The 23,354-nt window shown below is 34.5% G+C and overlaps 2 protein-coding genes across 2 annotated transcripts; both read right to left on the bottom strand.

The window, feature by feature from the left end:
- Positions 1-282: 282 nt before the first annotated feature.
- On the bottom strand, positions 283-6,191 carry LOC143574393 (interactor of constitutive active ROPs 3-like). The gene is made up of 4 exons (XM_077059037.1): positions 5,750-6,191; positions 5,437-5,650; positions 2,422-2,643; positions 283-1,595 (listed from the first exon to the last, which is right to left on the bottom strand). Exons 1-4 carry the CDS (start codon positions 5,767-5,769, stop codon positions 411-413), a joined length of 1,641 nt encoding a protein of 546 aa, XP_076915152.1. The 5' UTR covers positions 5,770-6,191; the 3' UTR covers positions 283-410.
- A 14,565-nt stretch (positions 6,192-20,756) lies between these two features.
- LOC143575091 (uncharacterized) lies at positions 20,757-22,065 on the bottom strand. The gene is made up of 2 exons (XM_077059546.1): positions 21,151-22,065; positions 20,757-21,032 (listed from the first exon to the last, which is right to left on the bottom strand). Exons 1-2 carry the CDS (start codon positions 22,063-22,065, stop codon positions 20,757-20,759), a joined length of 1,191 nt encoding a protein of 396 aa, XP_076915661.1.
- Between the last annotated feature and the right edge of the window lie 1,289 nt (positions 22,066-23,354).

Below are 23,354 nucleotides of genomic sequence, written 5' to 3' on the forward strand. Positions count from 1 at the left end.
AAACCTGATTTTTAACAAAGAGGGTGTTAAGTCAATTGGTTTTCAGGTTTCCTCGATTTAATGAGTTATTTTTATTAAAACAAAAAACTAATTACCTAATTCAATGTCAGTTTAAAACCAACCGAATATGTAACTCAGTTAGTTTTAACAGGTTTCACTCTAGTTCAGTTTAAAATACTTCATACATGCTATAGTTTAGTGCGTTACAGCTGTATGAGTTGTATTTTGTGTGTATGAGACAAAAACTTTTCTTAATAAATCAAAGTGCAAAATAACAACTTGCAAACTTTGGTTTTTAGTATGTTAAAAGAATTACAAAGATTGTTACATAAGAAATTAACAAATATGATGAAAGCTCACATATAAATTTGAAGTAATTTCCAAATGGTATTTCTCATCATGATCACTAATCATTTGTTTTGTGGTTTTTTCCATAACACCCCAATCCTTTTAAGCACATTGCCATTTTTCCTCTTCAAAAACTCATCATCATTCTCGTCGTCATTATCGTTATCAATCCCTACATTGCAAGGCGACCCGATGTTCATCTTTTTTCGGGGGCTATAATGTCCCATTGACCAAGTCCTATCCCCCACCATCCGCCCATTGTTGTCACTGTTTTCATCACAAAGCATGGCGGTAGCCACCTCAGCCGCCTTCCGCCATTGACTCATTTGTAGTTTCAACTTCCTCAACTCTTCCTCCAACTCATAGTTACTCGTCTTCACCCCCTCCGTCACACCATCCATTTTCTTAATGTCGAGTTTAAGCTTCTCGTTTTCATCCGACTTTTCACGTGTTATTGTATCGAGGCTCGTCAACTTTGACTTTAAAATGTCAAACTCTTGGTTTGAGTTTTGCATGACACCATTCATTTTATGCATTTCGAGCTTTAGATTTTCGTTTTCATCACACTTTTTGTGTAACTCGGTCTCTAAACTAGTCAACTTTGACTTTAAACCATTGACTTCCTCTTTCAACTCATTTTCTCGTACACCCGAGACCAAATTCGCCAGTTTCGTACTCAAATCCTCATTCTCCTCAACAACACATTGCAATTCAGTCTCTTTATCCATCAAATTAGCCTTCAACTCCTCAATTTCTTCCTTTGACTTATTCAGTTCAGCAGTCAACTCCAATGTTTGACTTGATTGTTGTTCACTTTCTTTATCTGCCTTCTTCTTATTGTTAACAATCTCTTCTAGCAAACGGATGCGCACCCTCGAGTGTTCTAACTCCAAAACCGTTGCGTTAAATGCATCACTGTTTAAGGTAAGGGACTCCATGTTCTTTTTAGCGGTTTCGAGCTGCAATAATGTTTCATTCGCTAAAGCCCGGGCCTTAGATTCTGAAACTTTGGAATCTTCGAGTTGGTTCTTCATATTATTCATGAGTGAAAGTGTTTCAGACATGTTTTGTTTCAATATATGTATTTCTGCTTCTGCTGATTCTGCTTGTTTGGTTTTCGTAGCTTCTGATTTGGTTGTGGATTCAAGTTTGACTTTTAGCTTGTCAATCTCTAGTAGGGCTGAAGTCAATGCTGCTGAATCATCTGAGTTTGGTTTTTCGAATGCGGAGCCATCATCGTGTTCATCCTGTCAGGAAAATGCAATAATGTAGCTGATTTTCAAATGTGATTTCAAACTTAAATGAAATTTAGTTTTGACTTTTATACCAATGGTCAACAAAGACGAATTAGAATTAACGGATTAAGAACACAACATGATCAACAAACTTGACAGTTATACTGAATATCAAATGCCAACTGATCAGTGATCACAATAAGTTTAACATCCTAGCGCCTATTAATACGCAAACAAATGACAATTATTTAACTAACTTGCAGCTATTTAACTAACTACCATAGCTACTGAAACACCGTTACAGGTTACATATTATACACTTAAGTATTTACAATGACCATTTGACCCATAAATATAATAAATTTAGTTTAATCCTTCGTGTCTAGTAGGGTGTTTATGATCAAATCTGTTGGTTTTGAAGAAACTTAAGAGCCGAATCGCCAATTGTGGATTTGAGAAACAACAAACCAATCATGCGGGTTGGACTAGTCTGTCCGAATGGTTTTCGTGTTCCTTTTAACGGTTTGAACCTTTTTTTTTTCAAAATTGTTGTATTGTATCAAAATGTTAAAGATAGTTCATGAATATGTAATAATGTATAAAACTATAAATAACTGCATTTTCTAAAAATAAAAATGTTTAAACATATGGTTCACAAATTCAAGTTTTAAACCGCTGGTTGGAATGTGACACTGCCAAACCATCAAAATCGAACTGTATAAATCTTAAGCCGACAGAACCGACCAAAATTTTTTATTTAGACCGTTCAGTCTGTTTCAACTTTCAACAGTTTACGAACACCTAGAATATGAACATAATTCTCAAGAAAAGGCCTTACACGCGCTTCAACGGAAGATGATTGATCCAAGAGCTTTTGAGACTCTTCAAGCCTTAAACTCAAGGCCAAAAGCTCCTTTCTCGACTCTTCAGCGTCTATTTTGGCTTGTTTTTTCCAAGATTCCGACACGATAAGTTGATCCTTAACCGTCCTCAAAGCATCCTCGAGCTGAGTAACTTGTGTTTCGAGTTCGGCAATCCTTCCCAGACGATTCTTCTGCGACTTCAAACAAAAAAAATATGATTTTAGCAACTTAGATTCAACATTTATACCAAAAAACTAGTGTTGCTTAAATGTTTATAAACTTATAATAGTATCCCAAAAGAAGGAAATACAAATTTGTGTACATATGATATTCAAGGTTCAAAATTGTGGCCCTAAGTTCCCACTTGTGTTGGTAATAATATAATATTATTTTCGTTACTCGTTGATGCGGAAATGTTAGCATGGGTCACTACTTTACGAAAAGAAAATTATTAAAGAGACGTAAACAATTGTAACTTGAAGCATTCAAAGTACTGCTAAGGGTGTTCATTGGTTAGATTTTAAATAAAACAAAACGTGTCTTTTTTCCTATGACTAGTTTATACATTTTTCTATGTTTTAACACTAAAAAGGCAGACTAAAGACATGTTGCCATGTTGGTGTTCTAACAAACTAATTAGGTGAAAACCATTCATTAAAATCTAATAAAAAAGTCTTAACTTAAGACTCTGTGTTGAGAGAATTGAGTAAAAGTGAAGATGATTATTAATAACCGAGCGTCGAACTGTGTGTAACACGTAACCAAGCGTTGGTAGGCGTGAAACGGGTAACCTGACGCTGGAATGCATGAAACGCGTAACCGGAAAACGTGTAGCAGGGCACTCACGACACATGTAGCCGGGACGTGGGTACACGTTTTTATTACGTATAGTGAACCACCATTTAGGAAAGGAAAAAAAATGTTAACTTAACCCATCTTGACGACTTGACCTCAACCCATCATAACCTTTTTTTTTTAAATGAACTATCATGACCCAATCCAACTCACCCATATTACCACTTCTAATTATTATAGTTATAAATTAATAAATATTGTAGGTTTTGTAATTCGTAAAGGATATGGATCTCTAAAATAGTGTAAAGAATCACTTTTGAAATATTTTTATGATAGAACTATAATTCTATAAATAATTATAAAAGACAATAAGTTATGTAAATGATATTAATATTTTGTAAAGTTTATTTTTTTAATTTTAACTTGATATTAGACTTGATAATAGTTGTGATGTGGAATAGAACATCGTGGGTTCAATTTCTGTAGAGCGTAAAAATTTAGTCGTTCCAAAAAAGTAAAAAAATTATGATATGTGCCAATCTATTACAACAATGACTCAACCTTGTGCACCATAATATTAACTAGTGTGTTCCCTTCGCGCATTGCGCAAGGAACTCGGTAATAGGCTCAAGTTTTTTTAAATAAAGATATACAAATACACTATAACGACTATCACTTCAATACAAAAAATGCTTTAAATCTAAATATAAAAGAAAACTTGGGATCAAATTAACACATTTTAGAACTTTGAGGGGCTAATTTGTAAGAACTTAAAAGTTGAGGGACCTAAAATTACAAAAAACTGAACTTTATTGTAGCATTTTAGGTTTGGTTTTAATATATAGTAGAATATCATATGGTCAGTCAGTTACTATCAATTCATTTAAGATATTGTGTTTATAATTTTATATTGTGTGAAAGTTTTGTTGAATTTATATATTTGCAGCCCACTATTGCAATATGTAGTCCACTGCTGCAGCCCAAGTGCCCAACTAGCAGCCCACCAGTTATCCAGCCCAACACAAAAAATCAACTTAAAAATACAGTGAGTATTCCGAGTTTCCAACTACCCAACCCAATTAACCCGAAACACGAACGAATTGACCCGATTAACACCCCTAGATTAGGGACGAAAAAGCTATTGTAAATGCTCTTAGATAGTAGATACTCATATTGTAATCTTCCCTCCTTATTGTAAAAATTGTCGAGACTTTTATCAATTATAAAGAATAGATTCTCTTGATTGACTAATGTAACAAGTTGGTTAAGACCGAATAATGAATATTGAATACCCTCAAAACCAAACTTGGTCAATTCACCCTTGTAATTAGGATTTAGAGGTTTAAGTGTATCTATCCAACTTGAGACTAATTTTATTTATGCATATATATATTTTTTTAAATCTATATTTTATGAGAAAACTAATTTGTATTTAGGAATCTTATGAGTAATTTCAAGTTTAATATATTTTGAGACAAGTCATCACTCATTACACAAATTAAAGTCATTGTCCAAATTTGTTACAATGAAAAATAAAATATTTCAGACTGTTGCACTTAATTACAATTAATGTCAAGTTGGATATATGGTAAAAAAATCAACCTACTTAAAAAGCTACCAGATATAATGAAATTTATTATTTTTATCAACCAAATTAACCATTATATAAAGTGTAAACTATAATTTTATGAATGACAAAAAAATATTGTTATAATTCATATAAAATATAAAAATGCTAATATTCCACTTCACTTTCAAATTAGCAGGTGATATATGAAAACGAATTGAGCAATTAAACTTGCCATGTTTTACACGGCAATGCCTTCATGACCGATTTTGTAGGACATGAAACCAGACGTCTAGTCGGTCCGGTTAGCCTACTATGAACCGATATCAATTGAACAGGCTATTTACCGGTTGCAATAATTTTAGATTATTTTTTGTTTTATAGCTTTTTACTTTTAAAATCTCATTCACAAACTCATTTTGTAGTTCACTTCATATTTTATTTATAAAGTTATAAATTCATACTTTTTATATTTTGTTTTACATAAAAATATACATATATTATTATGGGTTTTAAATCCGGTCCAACCACTGAACCAATAAGACAACCGGTTAAATGCTCATATCCCTCCCAAGAACAAAAGATATGAATTTGATCAAATTAAACCTTAGATTTGCTCATTCTATACCTCGTTAACAGGCCCTCTAGGCGACACGTGATCAACGACTTTAGGACTTGTATTCCTCGGTGTTCTAGCACTCGGTTGGCTTGTCGAAGAAGCGGGTTCAATCCTGGTAGTCTTAAGTTGTCTCACAACTCGACCCGAGTCCCGGTCACCACCTGTCAACACCGATCGGGGAGATATCCTCCGACCACCTTCAGATCCCGAAGAACTCTTTGTACTAAAAACAATTCAAACAAAATAAAATTAAAACACATATAAATGGTTACACTAAATGTTTTATTTAAGGTTATGGAGGTATTAGGTAATAGGTATATACCTTGTTTTAGGAGTCTGCATTTGAATCTTAAATTCATCAAAATTAAACCGAATGGGATGTTTATAACAAACCGGCCATATTAAATGCTATGTGACCCACAAAACCTGCAAAAAGAGGATCAAAAAGTTATTATTAACCGGAAAAAAGGAGAGATGTAACGAAATAATATTGGTGGTTAAATACTTAAATGCACATACTGTATTTATGACGTCATAAAGAAGTGATTAAGATGTTGGAGCACTCATGAGCATAATGGGAGAGAATTTAATGTGAAATTTGAAGGGTTTAATAGGGAAAAGAGTGTGTACGACTTTTAATGAAGAAAGGGAAAAATATATATAAGAAATATTTAACAAGTGATGTAATGTGCCAACGATGAAGGATCAACAAGCATCTTATGACTTATATAGTCGACTTACAAAGGTTGACTTGGACTCTTGTATACATAATACATATCAAATTATGCCCATGAACAGATCACAGAATTGTATCCTTTGGCTTTTCTTCTACATCAGAATGGACTAGTTAAGTTACAAATATAAGAGTAATACTTATAAACCTAATTTAATAGTGAAAAATACAATAGTAATATATAGACTAATTTGGTTATTTAAAAAAGAAAGTTAAAAGCTAAATGAGAAAAGTAATGAGTAATGAGTAGACGCTACATGCTTCAAAGCTAAAGGGTAAATGCGTCTAGTGATAATCTGAAAATTTAGACAAGTGAAAAAATAAGATCTTAATAAACCGTGTAAATGGAACTTGACGCACGCACCATTATACGAACCAGTTTGTCAACATTTCAAATAATTTTTTTTTGAGAAAAATATATATAGCATATAGCAATATTACATCAATTAAAGACAAAAAAAATGTCCGCTTATATGATATAGCTTTTCCTTTAAAAAGTCATAAATGATATAAAATTTATTTGTATTTATAAAAGTAGATAAAAAACCAACAATGATGTATTACCTTTTATGTTCCCCTACCTTCAATTTTAGTCCACCTAATTAATTTTAATACTTATCCTTTTCATCCTGATCTTTGGTTACTTTTGATCAAAGTTCCCCTTTTTATAATACTAAAAACTAAACATAAATTGTACGTTTGCAAAAAGTTCAAGTGTTTTCTTTCAACCGAATTCTCTTCTTTTTACCTCATTGTTTTCCTTGTAATAAATTTGGCATACATAAATGTTAAATGTTAATACAATAACTTTAGGTAATATGTATGTATATAAGTTAGTATAAAATATCCTGCAAGCAGCAGTTATTTCAGCAGGAAGCAATGGTGATGAAATTTAATGAAAAATAATTGAGTATCTGAGTAGCAGTTGAAGCATGTTTGGTGCTCTCCATTATTGTTTTCACGAGTGTCAGGCCAGAAGGATGAGCAACACAAATTACCCATATCACCCTCATTACAACCCGGATATTTCCTGTCTCCCAAGGGCATTTTCGTCATTTCAAACAGTGCTCCATTTTTATCCGTGATTGAAGGTGGTAGAAAGTGTAGACTAGTCTGAATTTGACTATTTGCACCATGACAAATATATAATAATAAATTGTAGAAAAAAATGGTCTAATGATTAACAATGCAATGTGGTTTACATGTGTAATCATGGATTTAATCAGAAAATGTTTTAGAGATTTAAATCAGAATTTATTCGGGAAAATCAAGGTTTTATATATGTTTATCAAAGAACAAGATATTTTAACTAAGAAATTAATGAGAGAGATGGGGATAGATCGGAACAGTGACATAACATGTCTGTGAATTTGTGGATAAGCCCGGGAATTTATTAACCGTTACGAGAATTCGGGTCCATATAAAGGATTAATTCAAAGTAGAAACTTAAATTATTATTATTATTATCTTTTTCTATCTCTGCAAATTGTTGTATTTGGGTATTCGACCTCTTAAATAGGGAAGACACCTTATTACCAGTATGTCTAGCGTCGGCTCTAGAGGGGGGCTGGGTAGTTGAGGGCACCTGGTCCGTCATCCTACTAGGCTCGAATTTTTTTTAATAAAGGATATTATATGTATTTTTATGAAAAAAGTTATGTATATTTAATTTTTAAACTCAATTACATAATTACTAACATGGAAAGGGATATGACTACCAACAAAAAGCTTGTAGTTTCTAGTCTCATTTGAGACATGTTTAAGCCTATTTTTATACAACTCAAATCATAACTAGGTAAAAGTTTCTTTAAAATTAAATTGTTCCCAACAAAATACTTATTTTACTTAAAGCCTAAAAAATTTTTCGCATTCGACCCAAAAAGTTTTTTCAATTCTCGAAGCAGGCCTTGCCTTGAGTATGTCCCTTGATAGTCTTATCCTTAGGTGTGTTATGACAAGGATGAGAGGACGCTAAACTTGTCAACGCTAGGCCTTTTTAAATTATGGTTAATATATAATTACATAAATCAATTATTTCACTTCACCTCATCACACAACCAAATTTTATATTCCATTAAACCACAACCCATCCAACGAACTCACAAATAACATTTCACACCTCTCAAACAAATATTTTTAATTATTATTTTTATTAAACATCAAACTTATTTTCACCTAAAATCTCTTTAACCTTACACTTGAAATAATTTAAACCCACTATCTCTATTTAAAAAGGTAGACAACATACCACTAGGGCACTAGACCATTATGTTATGGATATATCCTTAATTACATAATGTCAATTTATATATATGCAATTTTGGAAGAGTTATGCATCATAGCTTGTACCTTATGTTGTTTGAGTCGTAACCTAGTTTAGACTATCAATAAGGCTGAAGTTTGGTGACTAGGATCGATAAACCCAAAAAACAAAAGTTTAGATCATATGCTCGATCTTTGTAATTCTCATAAGCTTGACAATTACAATACTCTTGTTCTTAATGATATAACCCATAAGCTCGGGTATATATATACTAATTTAGATTAGAAAACCCAACTAAACTATAATACAAATACTATAATTATATTCAAATACTAATTAGTAAAAACAAATCTAAATAATGATAAATAAATTCCTTATTGTCCAAGTCATTCTTTCGACTTGTTCACCAAGTAATTTATTCCATGTAAACCAAGTTACGTACTTAACTTGATAAACAAGACACCAAGCCATCATAGGCTCGATGAGTCGGCTCAACGGAAATTACATCTAACAATCACCCCCCCCCCAATTTCCGACTCAAAATAGGTGGATCTTTGTCTCCAAACTTGTCTTCTTTGGCCTTTGTGATTCGACCCACGATCTTGACCATCTTGGCTTTCGCAACCCTCTTGGTTTTCATCATATCGGTATTGACATTTAGGAACTCCTCTTGACTTATAGACGTGTTCTTTCGGCTCTCTCGAACTCGACTACTTCTGTGACCCTGTTCCCGACCATTCACTCGGTCGTATGGACTCGCATATCCACTCCTCTGGCTACGATTTCGGTCATCATAGAACGAACAATAGTATTCCTTGATCTTCTTTCGTTTCTGAATCAAACCACAAACACATCTTTCAATTCAAAGTTTGTTTTATATGGGTTAACGAGCTGTGTTTAGACCAAGATTTTGATTTGAAAGATGTGTTTGTGTTTAAACAAGATTTTGATTTTCATTCCTAATTGTATCTCCGATTTGTTCCTGTGAGACATTCCACCTTGGACATATGGACGTTTAAATCCTAAATTTGTTTTTTCGGCGGGCCTTTATCTACTTGGGCGGGTTGTTTACGAGCGCCCTGGTGAACATTCTTTAACAAGTGCTTTAGCTTTCCTGTAACACCCCGGCTAAAGCGGAACACGCCTGGGTGTGACGTACAGATCACTCATAAGCTCGTAACGCTATTAAAGCGACAATAATTATATTTATTTCATTTCAATACATCACAAATACACAATTAAATAACAATACGATAAACATTGAATTTCATTATGTTGTATTTCTAATACCCTAATGGTCCACTAATCTAGTCTTCAATCCTTAGACTTCAACCTGCAGCACGTTTAAAATAATATAATTTGTCAACAATAATGTTGGTGAGAATTCATAAAGTTTTGCTAATATATAATACGAAAGTGTAAAATTCACAAGTCAAGATGTATAGTCTCAATCATATAGCAAAAGAAAAGTAAATGCATGATATTCCTGTTTGCTTGACATAAGTCAAATTTACTAAGGAACCCCCGTTCGCCGAGCTACTTAGAGTATAGAATATGATAATGATACCGCCATTAACAAATGGATGGCGCAGGCACGTCCCGTCGGACCCTCCCACTAAGAGTATGTGTATGATACCGCCATTAACAAAAATGGACGGCGCAGGTACATCCCGTCGGACCCTCCCGCTATGAGTATGTGTATCCACCAACAAAAACTGTAAACAACTAGCACATAATCACACAGTTTACAAGTAACAAGATACAAAACAAATGCATACAAGACACGCATGTGAATTTTAGTTTGACACAAGAAAACTAAGTTTGGACGTGCTATACCCCAAAACGTGTAAAAGTAAAAAGGGGTTATGAAAACTCACCTTTGATATGGAATAACAAGTAAGTAAAAGCCGAAAAGCGTCAAATGAATCAAATCGGTTGAACTTCACGAGCCATCAGTAAAATAAAACGAGCATGTAACAACGATTTCATGTAATTAATAAGGTTAATTATTGTATAAATTTATTGGGAATTAATTATTATTTTACTATAATTATTATTATTTTTAACGTCTTTTAAAAATATTTTATGTTTTAATAATATTTTAATATAATTTAATAATTTTACGTAACCACGAGAAATATAATGAATTATATGTCGTGGATTTAAGATTACAAGTTTTGACGATTTTTCTAACGATATTTAACGAATTTTTAATAGTTACTATTCACAAATTAATATTAACGAATCGAATTTTTATTCGCGGTTAAACGAGATTAGAAAATGGTTTTCTTGAGGGAAATGGTGAGTTTTTATCTAATTTATTTTATAAAAATTTTATTTAATTTATAGAGAGTTTTATTTACTTTATTATGATTTTTAATTGATTTATTTGGTTATTATATTTATTAAAAACTGGTTTTTGAAAAAAAATAAAAAAAATAAAGGCTAAAAGCCTGACGGGGGTTTCGAACTCGGGTCTTTGGGTTCATAGTCACATGAATTAACCAGTTGCTCTAGCTAGCAATTTAGCTTATAAACGAAAACGATTGTATATAAAGAGAAGGTTTAGTTTATCTTCACTACATAAACCCTAGATTCAATTTTCAAAAACAGTTCCATGGTTGAAGAAATTAAGTTAGGGCTTTTGTTTTGTGAAGAACAACGATCATAAGGGATATATGCAATACCTGGAAAGATAATGGTTTGACGACGAATGGGTCTTGGCCGGAAACTGGGTTTGGACGGAATTATTATAGTATTTAGGGGGATAATCGATGTAATAAGATGATATGAGCAGCTTAAGATGATGATATATGATCTATTTATAGTTGGAATTGAGCCGTAGAAACATAATTGATATTTAAAGCGGGTTAAAGATTTTCCGGCCGTTGGGTGATTTAATTCGGTATTATATATACATTAATACTCATAAATATGAACGATTAATGTTATACGTTGACGGATAAAGTTATCATAATCATTTAATTGGTGTTATTTGGGCAATTTGGACGTTTTTAAGGGTCGCCGGAAACCTCGGCTCGCCGGCCGGAGGTCGCCGGGAAAACGGGAAGAGGGGAAAGGGGGCTGGGTTGGTTTATTTTATTATATTATATTTTAAAACCAAGTTACACAAATGGTCCCTGTAGTTTCTGAATGTATTAATTTTGAAATTAAAGTATATTTACACCTTAAGCCTTGATCTTTTGGATTATGTTTCAATTGTAGTGAAATTATTTTACTTGTATAACTTTCAAAATGTATCCGTATAGTTCGGGATTTCGTTTAAATAAGAATTTTAAATCTCGGCAGTTCATTAGTTGAACAAAATGAATAGTAAACGAACAATAACCGTAAATTATCTTGAATGTTAGATTAACGATAAAACATCAAACACGGATATAATGAAACGACACAATGGTTCGGTTTAACGAATACTAGTAAATAAGGATACCAAAATAACAATTTGTCGCATATAACGTATAACGAAAATTAATTAATAACATTAAGATAAAGATATATATATATATATATATATATATATATATATATATATATATATATAACCGAAAATTTCAAAATGGTCGGGTTTTCAGGTTTTAAAAGTAACGAATGTTACAGGGTTCATAACTTTTTTGAAATTTCGTCCCGAAATTAAAATAAAAATAATTTTTTTAAAGAAAACAACTAATATGAGTGGTTGCTTTAAAGTTTTATCGATTTTTTTTAATATATATATTTAAATAAAAACAATAACGTCGATCTTTGAATGACCCGAAAGACACCACATATGGAATATGGCAAGGACACTTATATATAGGATGTACCAGCGGCGTATCCACCATGCCCTTATCATACTGCATTTGTCCCGTCTTTCCAAGATCATTCTAGGTTCCGAGTTATTGCACACAACGTACTTGTTATGTCTTCCATGCGAGGACTTGGATAATTACGTGTTGACCCGTAATTACCTTTATCGTCGGATGGTCCATATAATCCGTCCCATTGTGTTGGTTAGGATAAAATAAATTCTTATATGAAGACTTTTAATTCAGAAACAATAAACTATAAGGATAACAAAAGTTGCGAGATAAGTCTTTGAGGTCAAATCTTAAGATAAGTAACGTCAGAGTTAACAATAACCAACAAAATAATTGAAAAAAAATTCAAATAACGAAATTCTAGAATTAAAGATTATCCAAACAGAAGGTTGAAAGATGAAATAAATTAACAAAAGGATTAAGGTCATGAGAAAAACCTTGATGCTAGGATACTACGGTAAATGAAAAATATTCATCATAATTTAAACACATGAAACTTTGAAGTCATGAATAAATTTCATGAAAACATATGATAACTATAAGAAAACTATCATAGAATTAGGAAACGTAAAACAACGACACAAGGATGTTAGCATGTTTAGGACGTTCACATTGAGATATTGGTAAAACGCAATTAAGATATCAAATCCTTTGAAATTTTAACAAGTATACGAGGCTCCTATTAGATAGCTATGTCTCACATAGCCCCAGTTTGAAAGTAAACCAGTCATAGGTAGCCAAAAGTGTGATTACGGTTTCTATTAGATAACCCTGAACATGGTCCCGGTTCCGCTAATGCTTACGTTTGGGGTTGACCGATCAAAGACCGCCAAAAAGAGTGATTACGGTTTCTATTAGATAACCATGAACATAACCATGAACATGGTCCGGGTTCCCTCTAACGCTTACGTTTGGGGTTGACCGGTCATAGACCGTTAGATTGAATTAATTTAACTAAATCTTATTCTATAGGTAACGTATGGAATGTGTGTCGTGTTTTGTGAGAAAAATTAGATCAATCAAATGCAAACATAAATTCACCAATACCATTGAAAATTTAACGTACATGGAGACATTATTCAAATGGAAAGAACAAAGAAAAAATTACAAATGCAAAAAGAAAAAAAAGGTTGTCCGCAGCGTTTGTCTTCTCGAGGGTAGGTGTGTCCTTGGGTAAAAGGTCTAGTGTGGGCCGGTGCCATGATTTCTTAGCTGAAAATCATTGGCATTGATGTATACGTGTCCTTGCGTACCTTGGCTGGTTTGACCTACTTGGGTTTGATCGATTGGGTTTAATTGGGTTTGGAATAGCTTGGATGGGTTGGGCTTGCATTGGTTGGGCTTGATCGGCTTGTGCTTGATTGACTTGGGCTTCTGGTTGAAATGTTTGGGCTTGATATAATTGTAGTTGATTGGTTTGGTTTGGGCAGGTTTGGATTTGATAAACGAGTTTTGGGCATGCGCGTAGATGATTTAGGCTACCACAATGATAGCAGGCTCGTAGGGTTGGGAGAGTGGAGGCAGGTGGTTGGGCATATGATATTTGGAGTGGTTGAATAATGGGTTGTGGGATGAATGGGTGGTGTTGAGTATGCATTGATGCTCGACATGTGTTGATGTGGTGACCGAAACGATCACAGTTGGAACATTTTCGGCATTGAGCGCTAGTGGGGTGGTGGAATTTACACGTGTCACACAAAGGGTGTGTTCCTGTGTAAGGCTTTTTGTTAGTTTGGGTTTGGGTTGAGTTTGTGTTAGTCATGGCATAGTTTTTGCGTTTATTGTTGTGGTTGGTGTAGGTGGGTTTGGATGACTCAGGCTTAGTTTCGTTTGGTTCGGATGGTGATTTTTCGGTGTTTTTCTTCGAACCCTTCATTGTCAAAGTCCCGGCTTTGACATGATTATCAGTGAGGGTTGCAGCAAGGTTAATTGCGTCACGGATTTCTTTAGGAGAGCTACTGATGACACTGTCTTGGATTTCTCTTGATAGTCCTCTGATGTACTTGTCGATGGCACGCGTAGTAGGGGTAACAAGGTGTGGTACCAACACACTAAGTTCATTGAAACGGGTGGTGTAAGCAGTGTGCTCACCACCTTCCTGTTTGAGGTTCCAGGATTCTGCCTCTAAGTTCATGAGTTCGTTTGGAGGACAAAACTGTCGAGTCATCAGGTCTTTCAGTTCGTCCCACGACAAGGCCGTGGTAGCTTCAGCACCGCGGGTCGACTTTTCCTTGACCCACCATGTAAGAGCACCTTTCTCGAGAACACCTGTAGCGAATCGGGTTCGCTTAAAATCAGGACACTCAATTTTGAGGAACACACTCTCCATTTTTTCGTACCACTGAAGTAGGGCAGTAGCACCGTGAGTTCCGTTAAATTCAGTAGGTTTAGCATCGGTAAAGTTCTTATAGGTCACAACGGGAGCTGGGGGAGGAGCAGGGTTAATGTTTGCCATGATGTTCTGGTGCATCTAGGTCATGATATTAGGGAGAACCGCTGTCAGGTGCTTAGTGATCTCGGAGGTTATCTTGCGGCTAGACGAACGACGTTGACGGGAAGCCATGCTGCGAACAAGGGTAACGGAAATCGTGAGACTCGGAATGGTGTATGCCATACAAAGAAACCTTTGATAAATTTTGTTAAAATATGAAGTCCATAATAATAAGTGTTGTGAGGGAATTAGAGTTTTCATGAACCACCATGGACTCTTATAATCCAACACAAAAATCAAAATTTTGAGAAATAACTTGAACAAAAAGCTGGGTATTCGTGTATCACCACGACTTAACAGACTTTTGATTAAAACGCATTGTAAAACATTGAGGTTGGAGTCATACGTCGCATGAACCACCATGACTTGTATGACATCCTAAAAGTACAACGATATCCTTATCACAAAGGGGATATGATCACGTTTGAAAGCATGAAGATGCGAAAAAAATCAATTTGAAAGTTTTTGAAAATATTTGCTTTAGGCCTAAGCCATGGAGTTCGTGTATGAACATGTGTGCAGGTGATGCTATGAAATATTATAAATATAAATAGAAGCAAATGAATGAACTTGTAATATAAGTGCGGACAAACAGCACATAGAGTATACATGTAGTTTGGGCCCTAAATAACTATAACTATACTAGGCCGATACGTCTAACAACCTATCTTATAGTTACATCTCTGATACCAATCTGTAACACCCCAGCTAAAGCGGAACACGCCTGGGTGTGACGTACAGATCACTCATAAGCTCGTAACGCTATTAAAGCGACAATAATTATATTTATTTCATTTCAATACATCACAAATACACAATCAAATAACAATACGATAAACATTGAATTTCATTATGTTGTATTTCTAATACCCTAATGGTCTACTAATCTAGTCTTCAATCCTTAGACTTCAACCTGCAGCACGTTTAAAATAATATAACTTGTCAACAATAATGTTGGTGAGAATTCATAAAGTTTTGCTAATACATAATACGAAAGTGTAAAATTCACAAATCGAGATGTGTAGTCTCAATCATATAGCAAAAGAAAAGTAAATGCATGATATTCCTGTTTGCTTGACATAAGTCAAATCTACTAAGGAACCCCCGTTCGCCGAGCTACTTAGAGTATAGAATATGATAATAATACCGCCATTAACAAATGGACGGCGCAGGTATGTCCCGTCGGACCCTCCCACTAAGAGTATGTGTATGATACCGCCATTAACAAAAATGAACGGCGCAGGTACGTCCCGTCGGATCCTCCCGCTATGAGTATGAGTATCCACCAACAAAAACAGTAAACAACTAGCACATAATCACACAGTTCACAAGTAACAAGATACAAAACAAATACATACAAGACACGCATGTGAATTTTAGTTTGACACAAGAAAACTAAGTTTGGACGTGCTACATCCCAAAACGTGTAAAAGTAAAAAGGGGTTATGAAAACTCACATTTGATATGGAGTAACAAGTAAGTAAAAGCCGAAAAGCGTCAAATGAATCAAATCAGTTGAACTTCACGAGCCATCAATAAAATAAAACGAGCATTTAACAACGATTTAATGTAATTAATATGGTTAATTAATGTATAAATTTATTGGGAATTATTATTTCACTATAATTTTTATTATTTTTAACGTCTTTTAAAAATATTTTATGTTTTTAATAATATTTTAATATAATTTAATAATTTTACGTAACCACGAGAAATATAATGAATTATATGTCGTGGATTTAAGATTACAAGTTTTGACGATTTTTCTAACGATATTTAACGAATTTTTAATAGTTACTATTCACAAATTAATATTAACGAATCGAATTTTTATTCGTGGTTAAACGAGATTAGAAAATGGTTTTCTTGAGGGAAATGATGAGTTTTTATCTAATTTATTTTATAAAAATTTTATTTAATTTATAGAGAGTTTTATTTACTTTATTATGATTTTTAATTGATTTATTTGGTTATTATATTTATTAAAAACTTGTTTTAAAAAATAAAGGATAAAAGCTTGACCGGGGTTTCGAACTCGGGTCTTTGGGTTCATAGTCACATGAATTAACCAGTTGCTCTAGCAAGCCATTTAGCTTATAAACGAAAACGATTTTATATAAAGAGAAGGTTTAGTTTATCTTCTTCACTACATAAACCCTAGATTCGATTTTCAAAAACAGTTCCATGGTTGAAGAAATTAAGTTAGGGCTTTTATTTTGTGAAGAACAACGATCATAATGGATATATGCAATACCTGGAAAGATAATGGTTTGACGACGAACAGGTCTTGGCTGGAAACCGGGTTTGGACGGAATTATTATAGTATTTAGGGGGATTATCGATGTAATAAGATGATATGAGCAGCTTAAGATGACGATATATGATCTATTTATAGTTGGAATTGAGCTGTTGAAGCATAATTGATATTTAAAGCGGGTTAAAGATTTTCCGGCCGTTGGGTGATTTAATTCGGCATTATATATACGTTAAAACTCATAAATATGAACTATTAATGTTATACGTTGACGGATAAAGTTATCATAATCATTTAATTGGTGTTATTTGGGCAATTTGGACGTTTTTAAGGGTCGCCGGAAACCTCGGCTCGCCGGCCGGAGGTCGCCGGGAAAACGGGAAGAGGGGAAAGGGGGCTGGGTTGGTTTATTTTATTATATTATATTTTAAAATCAAGTTACACAAATGGTCCCTGTAGTTTCTGAATGTATTAATTTTGAAATTAAAGTATATTTACACCTTAAGCCTTGATCTTTTGGATTACGTTTCAATTGTAGTGAAATTATTTTACTTGTATAACTTTCAAAATGTATTCGTATAGTTCGGGATTTCGTTTAAATAAGAATTTTAAATCTCGGCAGTTCATTAGTTGAACAAAATGAATAGTAAACGAACAATAACCGTAAATTATCTTGAATGTTAGATTAACAATAAAACATCAAACACGGATATAATGAAACGACACAATGGTTCGGTTTAACGAATACTAGTAAATAAGGATACCAAAATAACGATTTTTCTCATATAACGTATAACGAAAATTAATTAATAATATATATATATATATATATATATATATATATATATATATATATATATATATATATATAACCGAAAATTTCAAAATGGGTCGGGTTTTTGGGTTTTAAAAGTAACGAATGTTACATTTCCCGACTTAATCGCGGCCTCAATCTCGCTCCTCAGGCTTACACGGTCATCTATATTGTGCCTTATGTCTTCATGAAACATACAATGTTTGTTAGGGTTCAGGTGAGCCCTGCGCGTCATTGGATGTGGCTTCATGAACTCAATATTCTCGGTGGTTAGGATTTTTGTTGGAGTTTTCCTTAGGGGAGTCCACTTGTGACTCTCCTGTCCCTGCCCACGATCTTTGTGTTTCTGTCCAATTAAGGACCTTGCATCAAATTGTTTAGGGGGTTCAGCGGGTGCTTGAATTCGGAACCAGATGGAGCCCCGTTCTTCCTTTTTGGGGTGGGTATTTTTGGACTCTGATTTAGTGAGTTGCTTCGATGTCTCACCTCCTAAAAGTTTTTCTGTAGCTGCAAAAACTTTTGATGCGGTCATGATGGCATCCCAGGTTTTGGGCATTCCATCACGACCAGTCAAACAGCGGATCAAGTCATTGCTCCGAACATTCTGCCTGAATGCTCCGCGCAGCATATCTTCACTGATTCCTCCTATGTTCAGGCTTTCATTGTTGAAACAAGTGATAAAATTCTCAATTGATTCGTTATCCCGGCGGACCATGTTTAAAATCTCAGATGGGTCTTGCGTATGCTTTCTCTGTTGGCTAAAGTGTTCGAAAAATTTTGCCACCTAATCATCCCAACTCTTTATCTGTCCGTCGGGAAGTTTTTCGAACCATTCTCTAGCCGCCCATTTAGAGTCAATGCAAACATGTGGCACCAGTATTGGAGAGGTGATTCCTTGGATCTGTCATCCCATTGTATTTGCCCAAGTTACTTGAAATCTTCAAGTTTGTTGGGAAGGGAGCTGTGGTAATCCACAGGATAAATTTTGACTTCTCTGCGAATGCTAACCGGTGGTAAGGTTTTGTAAAGTCTTCTTCGGCATCACTACAATATTCAGTATGCTTTAGCGTTGCCCGCGTACGACAGGTCCCTTCCCTTCCAAAATTGCGGCTATCATCACTCGCGTATCCTTCCTTTTGATACGTGGTGTCACGATATTTTCTAGAAGCATGACTATGATCATACGCCGCTCCGCGGGGTACACTCCGATGAGCTGGACGAACTCTGTCATGACTTCCTTCTCCTTGATAGTCACTTGAAGGTTCCAAAATTTCCAATTCTGGGTTAAATGAATTTCGGCGTATGGCTGACGGAGGAGGAGAGCAAGGTGGCGAGTCCTCATAAGTTAGAGCCCTCACTTGAATCTGCCTATTTTTTACCATCTGGTTATACTCCTATTTCAGCCGTTGTTATTCTCGGCAAAGCCACTCTTCCGGAGTCAAAATCTCTTTTCTAGATCTAGATTGGCGATGACGAATTTGTGTTTCGTCACCACTAAATCTTGGAAATTCCTCAGCTCTGTCTTCCAGAACTGGGGTACGAGCATTACGATAAGACTCTTGTTTGGCGTCCTCTAAGACGGGACCACCAGAACCTTCAGTTCGCCTGATGTTTACGGGAGTAACAATTGGAATCTGCTGATTCTGACTCATTGTAACAGAAAACTACCAAACTTAAAACGACTGAATATTATAGCCTTAAAAGTACGGATGACGCCAATGAAGAAGCACAAACCGAACCTTGATGGTATCCGATTTGTATTTCAACCTGTATGAACTGTAATACGAACTACCAAACAGATGAAATCAGATCTCAGCTTAGTTCCTGCAAAACAAACACCGTGAGACTCACTACGGGAAGGACAAGAGGGGGGGGGGGGGTCTTCCCGTAACCACCCTCCGGTGTGAGAATAAGTACTGTACTGTGAATAGAATAAGTACGAAGTACAAGTAATGGATGTAATCCGTGGGGAGTAAATGAATACCTCATGAAGATGATAGAAGTATTTATAGCCGAGGATGGGAGAAGGTGATTGTGGAGTTGTCATTGTCTAGGATATTCCTTTTCTACCTGAATGGACACGTGTGGCGCGTTTATAGGATATGACATCATGGCCACGTTCAGAGCGGTTACCAGGTGTCCAGCTATCCTCTTTTTATTGGCTGGTGTCGCTGTCAGGGAATGTGTGATAATCTTCTAGAAACAGTTTGTTACAACTGTTCTTCCTTATCACGTGAGAACTTATTATTATTTCTCTTTCGTGTGAGGTTCCTTTGCAATCCGCGAATTCCTCTCGCGGATGTTTGTTGATGACCCACGGAATAAATTAGAGATTTGCGGACTATTTCCTTAGCTTGCGGGTCGTTTACTACCCTATATCTATAATCTAGGAAAGATATCACCACCTACACCGGATCATTTAATGTAACCGATTTATGTGGTGAGAGACAGAATATTTATCATTTACTGTTTGCAAATTGATACAAAGTTATACTTTTTTTAAACTTCAACGTTTATTTACATTTTTTGGATTTATTTCTTAACTAAACCGTTTACAAATTTAATAAAAAAAAACACGAAATTTTGGTTAGGTCATATGCAGTGGCGGATCTAGAAAATTCCAAATGGGGGGTCGTAATATAATTGTTTTACATTCGTAATTCAATGGTGTACACAACTTAGTTTTTTTTACCGATAGCCGGCAGCTGGCATCTTCGAGGTCCCATAGCTTGAAATCACTGTAGAATTGCTTCATTTTCTACATTTGCAAAAATATCTTTTTCTACATAACACACCAATGCATCTGTGAGAAAATTATCACCCATCTTGTTACGTAAATCAGTCTTGATAAATTTCATTGTGGAAAATGATCTTTCGACGGTAGCTGTTGCAACCGGAAAGACCAAAGCCAACTCAACTAGTCGATAGACGAGGTCATATGTAATATGATATTCATCTAAACCCTTTTCTTTGCAAGTTCTCCGATATCATGAAGTCCGAAAAAAACTTCATTGCTTTTCATATTTGAAATGTACCGATCAAGTTGTATCCTTAGTTGACCAAGCTCAAAGCCACTAAAATCATCTGAATATAACTCAGCAAGCCGTAGTACCTTCTCACGGTCAAAAGTTTGAAATGAGTCTCTAGGGTCAAGACACGCTATACATGTAAGCAACTCCGAGTTTGCCTTAGTAAAACACTCATTCATTTCATTAAGAAGAAGATCAACAACCTAGAATCATGTGGAAATAAAATATATAAAGTTTTCTAGAAAAAAATGTTATAAGTTGAAGTTTGTTAACAAAAATAAATAAGAATAAGGAACCTGATAAAAATATCGACGCGAAAACGATGAAGATATGTCTGTGGCTCATCATCAATTGTCCTTCTAACTCGCCCTGGAATGAGTCTTCCATATTAGGCATATTAATTTCATTTTTAGAACAAAATGTGGTGACTTCATTCATTAGCTCCTCCCAGCCATCATCCTTGTATTTCTTTATATCATATTTCATATCTTCAATCAATCGAACCGTATTACCAATATTTTGATTTTTCAACTGTAGGGCTTGTGATAAGTCATTTGTCTTTCTTAATAAGTTTACCATTAAATGAGCAATAAAGACAAACTCAAAGTTTTCCATTTTCTCAGCCATACCAAGCGCAATGCCTCGAGTTTTTGCATCAGTACCCTCTCTTGACAAAGCAATAAGCACTTCTCTCACTGGTTTCCACAAGTCTAAAAGTCGAAGTATAGTTTTAAGATGGGAACCCCAACGAGTGTCGCCTGCTCGGGCTAAACTCATTTCTTGGTTTTTACCTTTTCCTGTACATACTTCACCTGTCTCAATTCGTTTCACAAAATCATCATGTTGTTTTTGTCGAATCAAATCTTTCCTTTTACATGAAGCTCCAACAATATTCACAATCTTTGTAAGGTAATCAAAAAAAGAACTTACAGATGCATATTCAGATGACGTGGCCACGACTACCAATTGTAACTGATGTGCAAAACAATGTATATAAAATGCACATTTATTTTCTGCTAAAATTTTTTGCTTCAATCCATTTAGCTCCCCACGCATATTGGAAGCTCCATCATAACCTTGACCTCTAACTTTAGACATTGTTAAATTATTTTTTGCAAAAAAATTATCAATAGCACTTTTTAGAGATGATGCACAAGTGTCGGTAACATGCACCACCCCAACAAACCGTTCAATCACTTCTCCAACATCATCCACATATCTCAAAACTACTGCCATTTGCTCTTTTATAGAACAATCACGAGACTTGTCAATTAAAATAGAAAAAAACTTATCTTTAATCTCGTTCACGATAATCTTTCTTACCTCCGCAGCACATGCATTAACTATTTCTTTTTGGATTTTAGGCGAAGTCAACTGATTATTTCCATGTGATTTTGAATTAAACGCCTTATTTACTTCATCATTACGTTCACAATACCATTTGACAAGTTCAAGAAAATTACCTCGACTATTAGAGCTTAGACTCATCATGCCCACGAAAAGCCAAACCTTGTTTTAAAAGGAATCGAATCACATCAACAACAGCGGTTAACCGAACACGATAAACAATCTCATCTTGCTTACATTGTTGTGACAATACATTGTCTAGATTGTGCCTTTGATCTTTAAATAACTCAAACTGAATTCTAGCATGATTATGTCTACTATTTTGACCTCCTTCATGATCACGAAAATTTTCAATTGCTTTTTTCCAGTTTCTAAAACCGTGGTTGATAAAGACTATCCCCATGTCTATTACCGGTAGGGAACAAATAACACCACAAACAAAATGCCACATCTTTTGATGCACTATATTCTAACCTACAAAAACGACCAAACCATGTTTTTTGAAACTTTCTCAATTGTCAACAAATTTGTGTTTTGGGAAAATTATGACCTTTTGGTTGGCAAACACCTTTCGTTATATAACGTCTCCTTACTTCCTCTCGGATATTAATTGAATAATCATTAATTGGTTTGCGCAAGGCTGGGTCACCAACAATTTCATCTTCCGATACTTCAACTTCTTCTCGACTTCTTTTATTATTATTTTCATTGGCATGTGACGAACTTGACGGAGTCTCTATACTTGATTTGGGTGTGTTACCAAAACACTTTTTGATAGAAGCGTTTCTACATACAAAATTAATAAAAATTAATTATCGCAATCAATTATATAAAAAAATAAGTTCCATATTAGATCACATATATTAACTGTTCTTGTAAACAACTACATAAAAGACAACGACGCAACAAAATTCCTAATTTCTTACGGTTAAATCATAAAGTATTAACATACTACATAATAACAATTAGTTAAAATAAAAACTAAAAACAAAAAAGCTATCTTACTTCATATTGTCTTGAGAGCTAGGGCCACAATAGGAAAAGAAATACCAAAAGGGGGCTTTAAATATACCAAAAGTTTTTATTTGGTATACCAAGTCAACCCTATTAATCTACTACTAATCATTTTTATTCTATTTTATTTAAATATAACTACTAATCATTACATAATAATTATT

This window comes from Bidens hawaiensis, unplaced genomic scaffold (assembly GCF_021521415.1).
Source record: "Bidens hawaiensis isolate Kalapana, Puna unplaced genomic scaffold, B.hawaiensis_p1.1 tig00001412_1, whole genome shotgun sequence".
NCBI classification, from domain to species: domain Eukaryota; kingdom Viridiplantae; phylum Streptophyta; class Magnoliopsida; order Asterales; family Asteraceae; genus Bidens; species Bidens hawaiensis.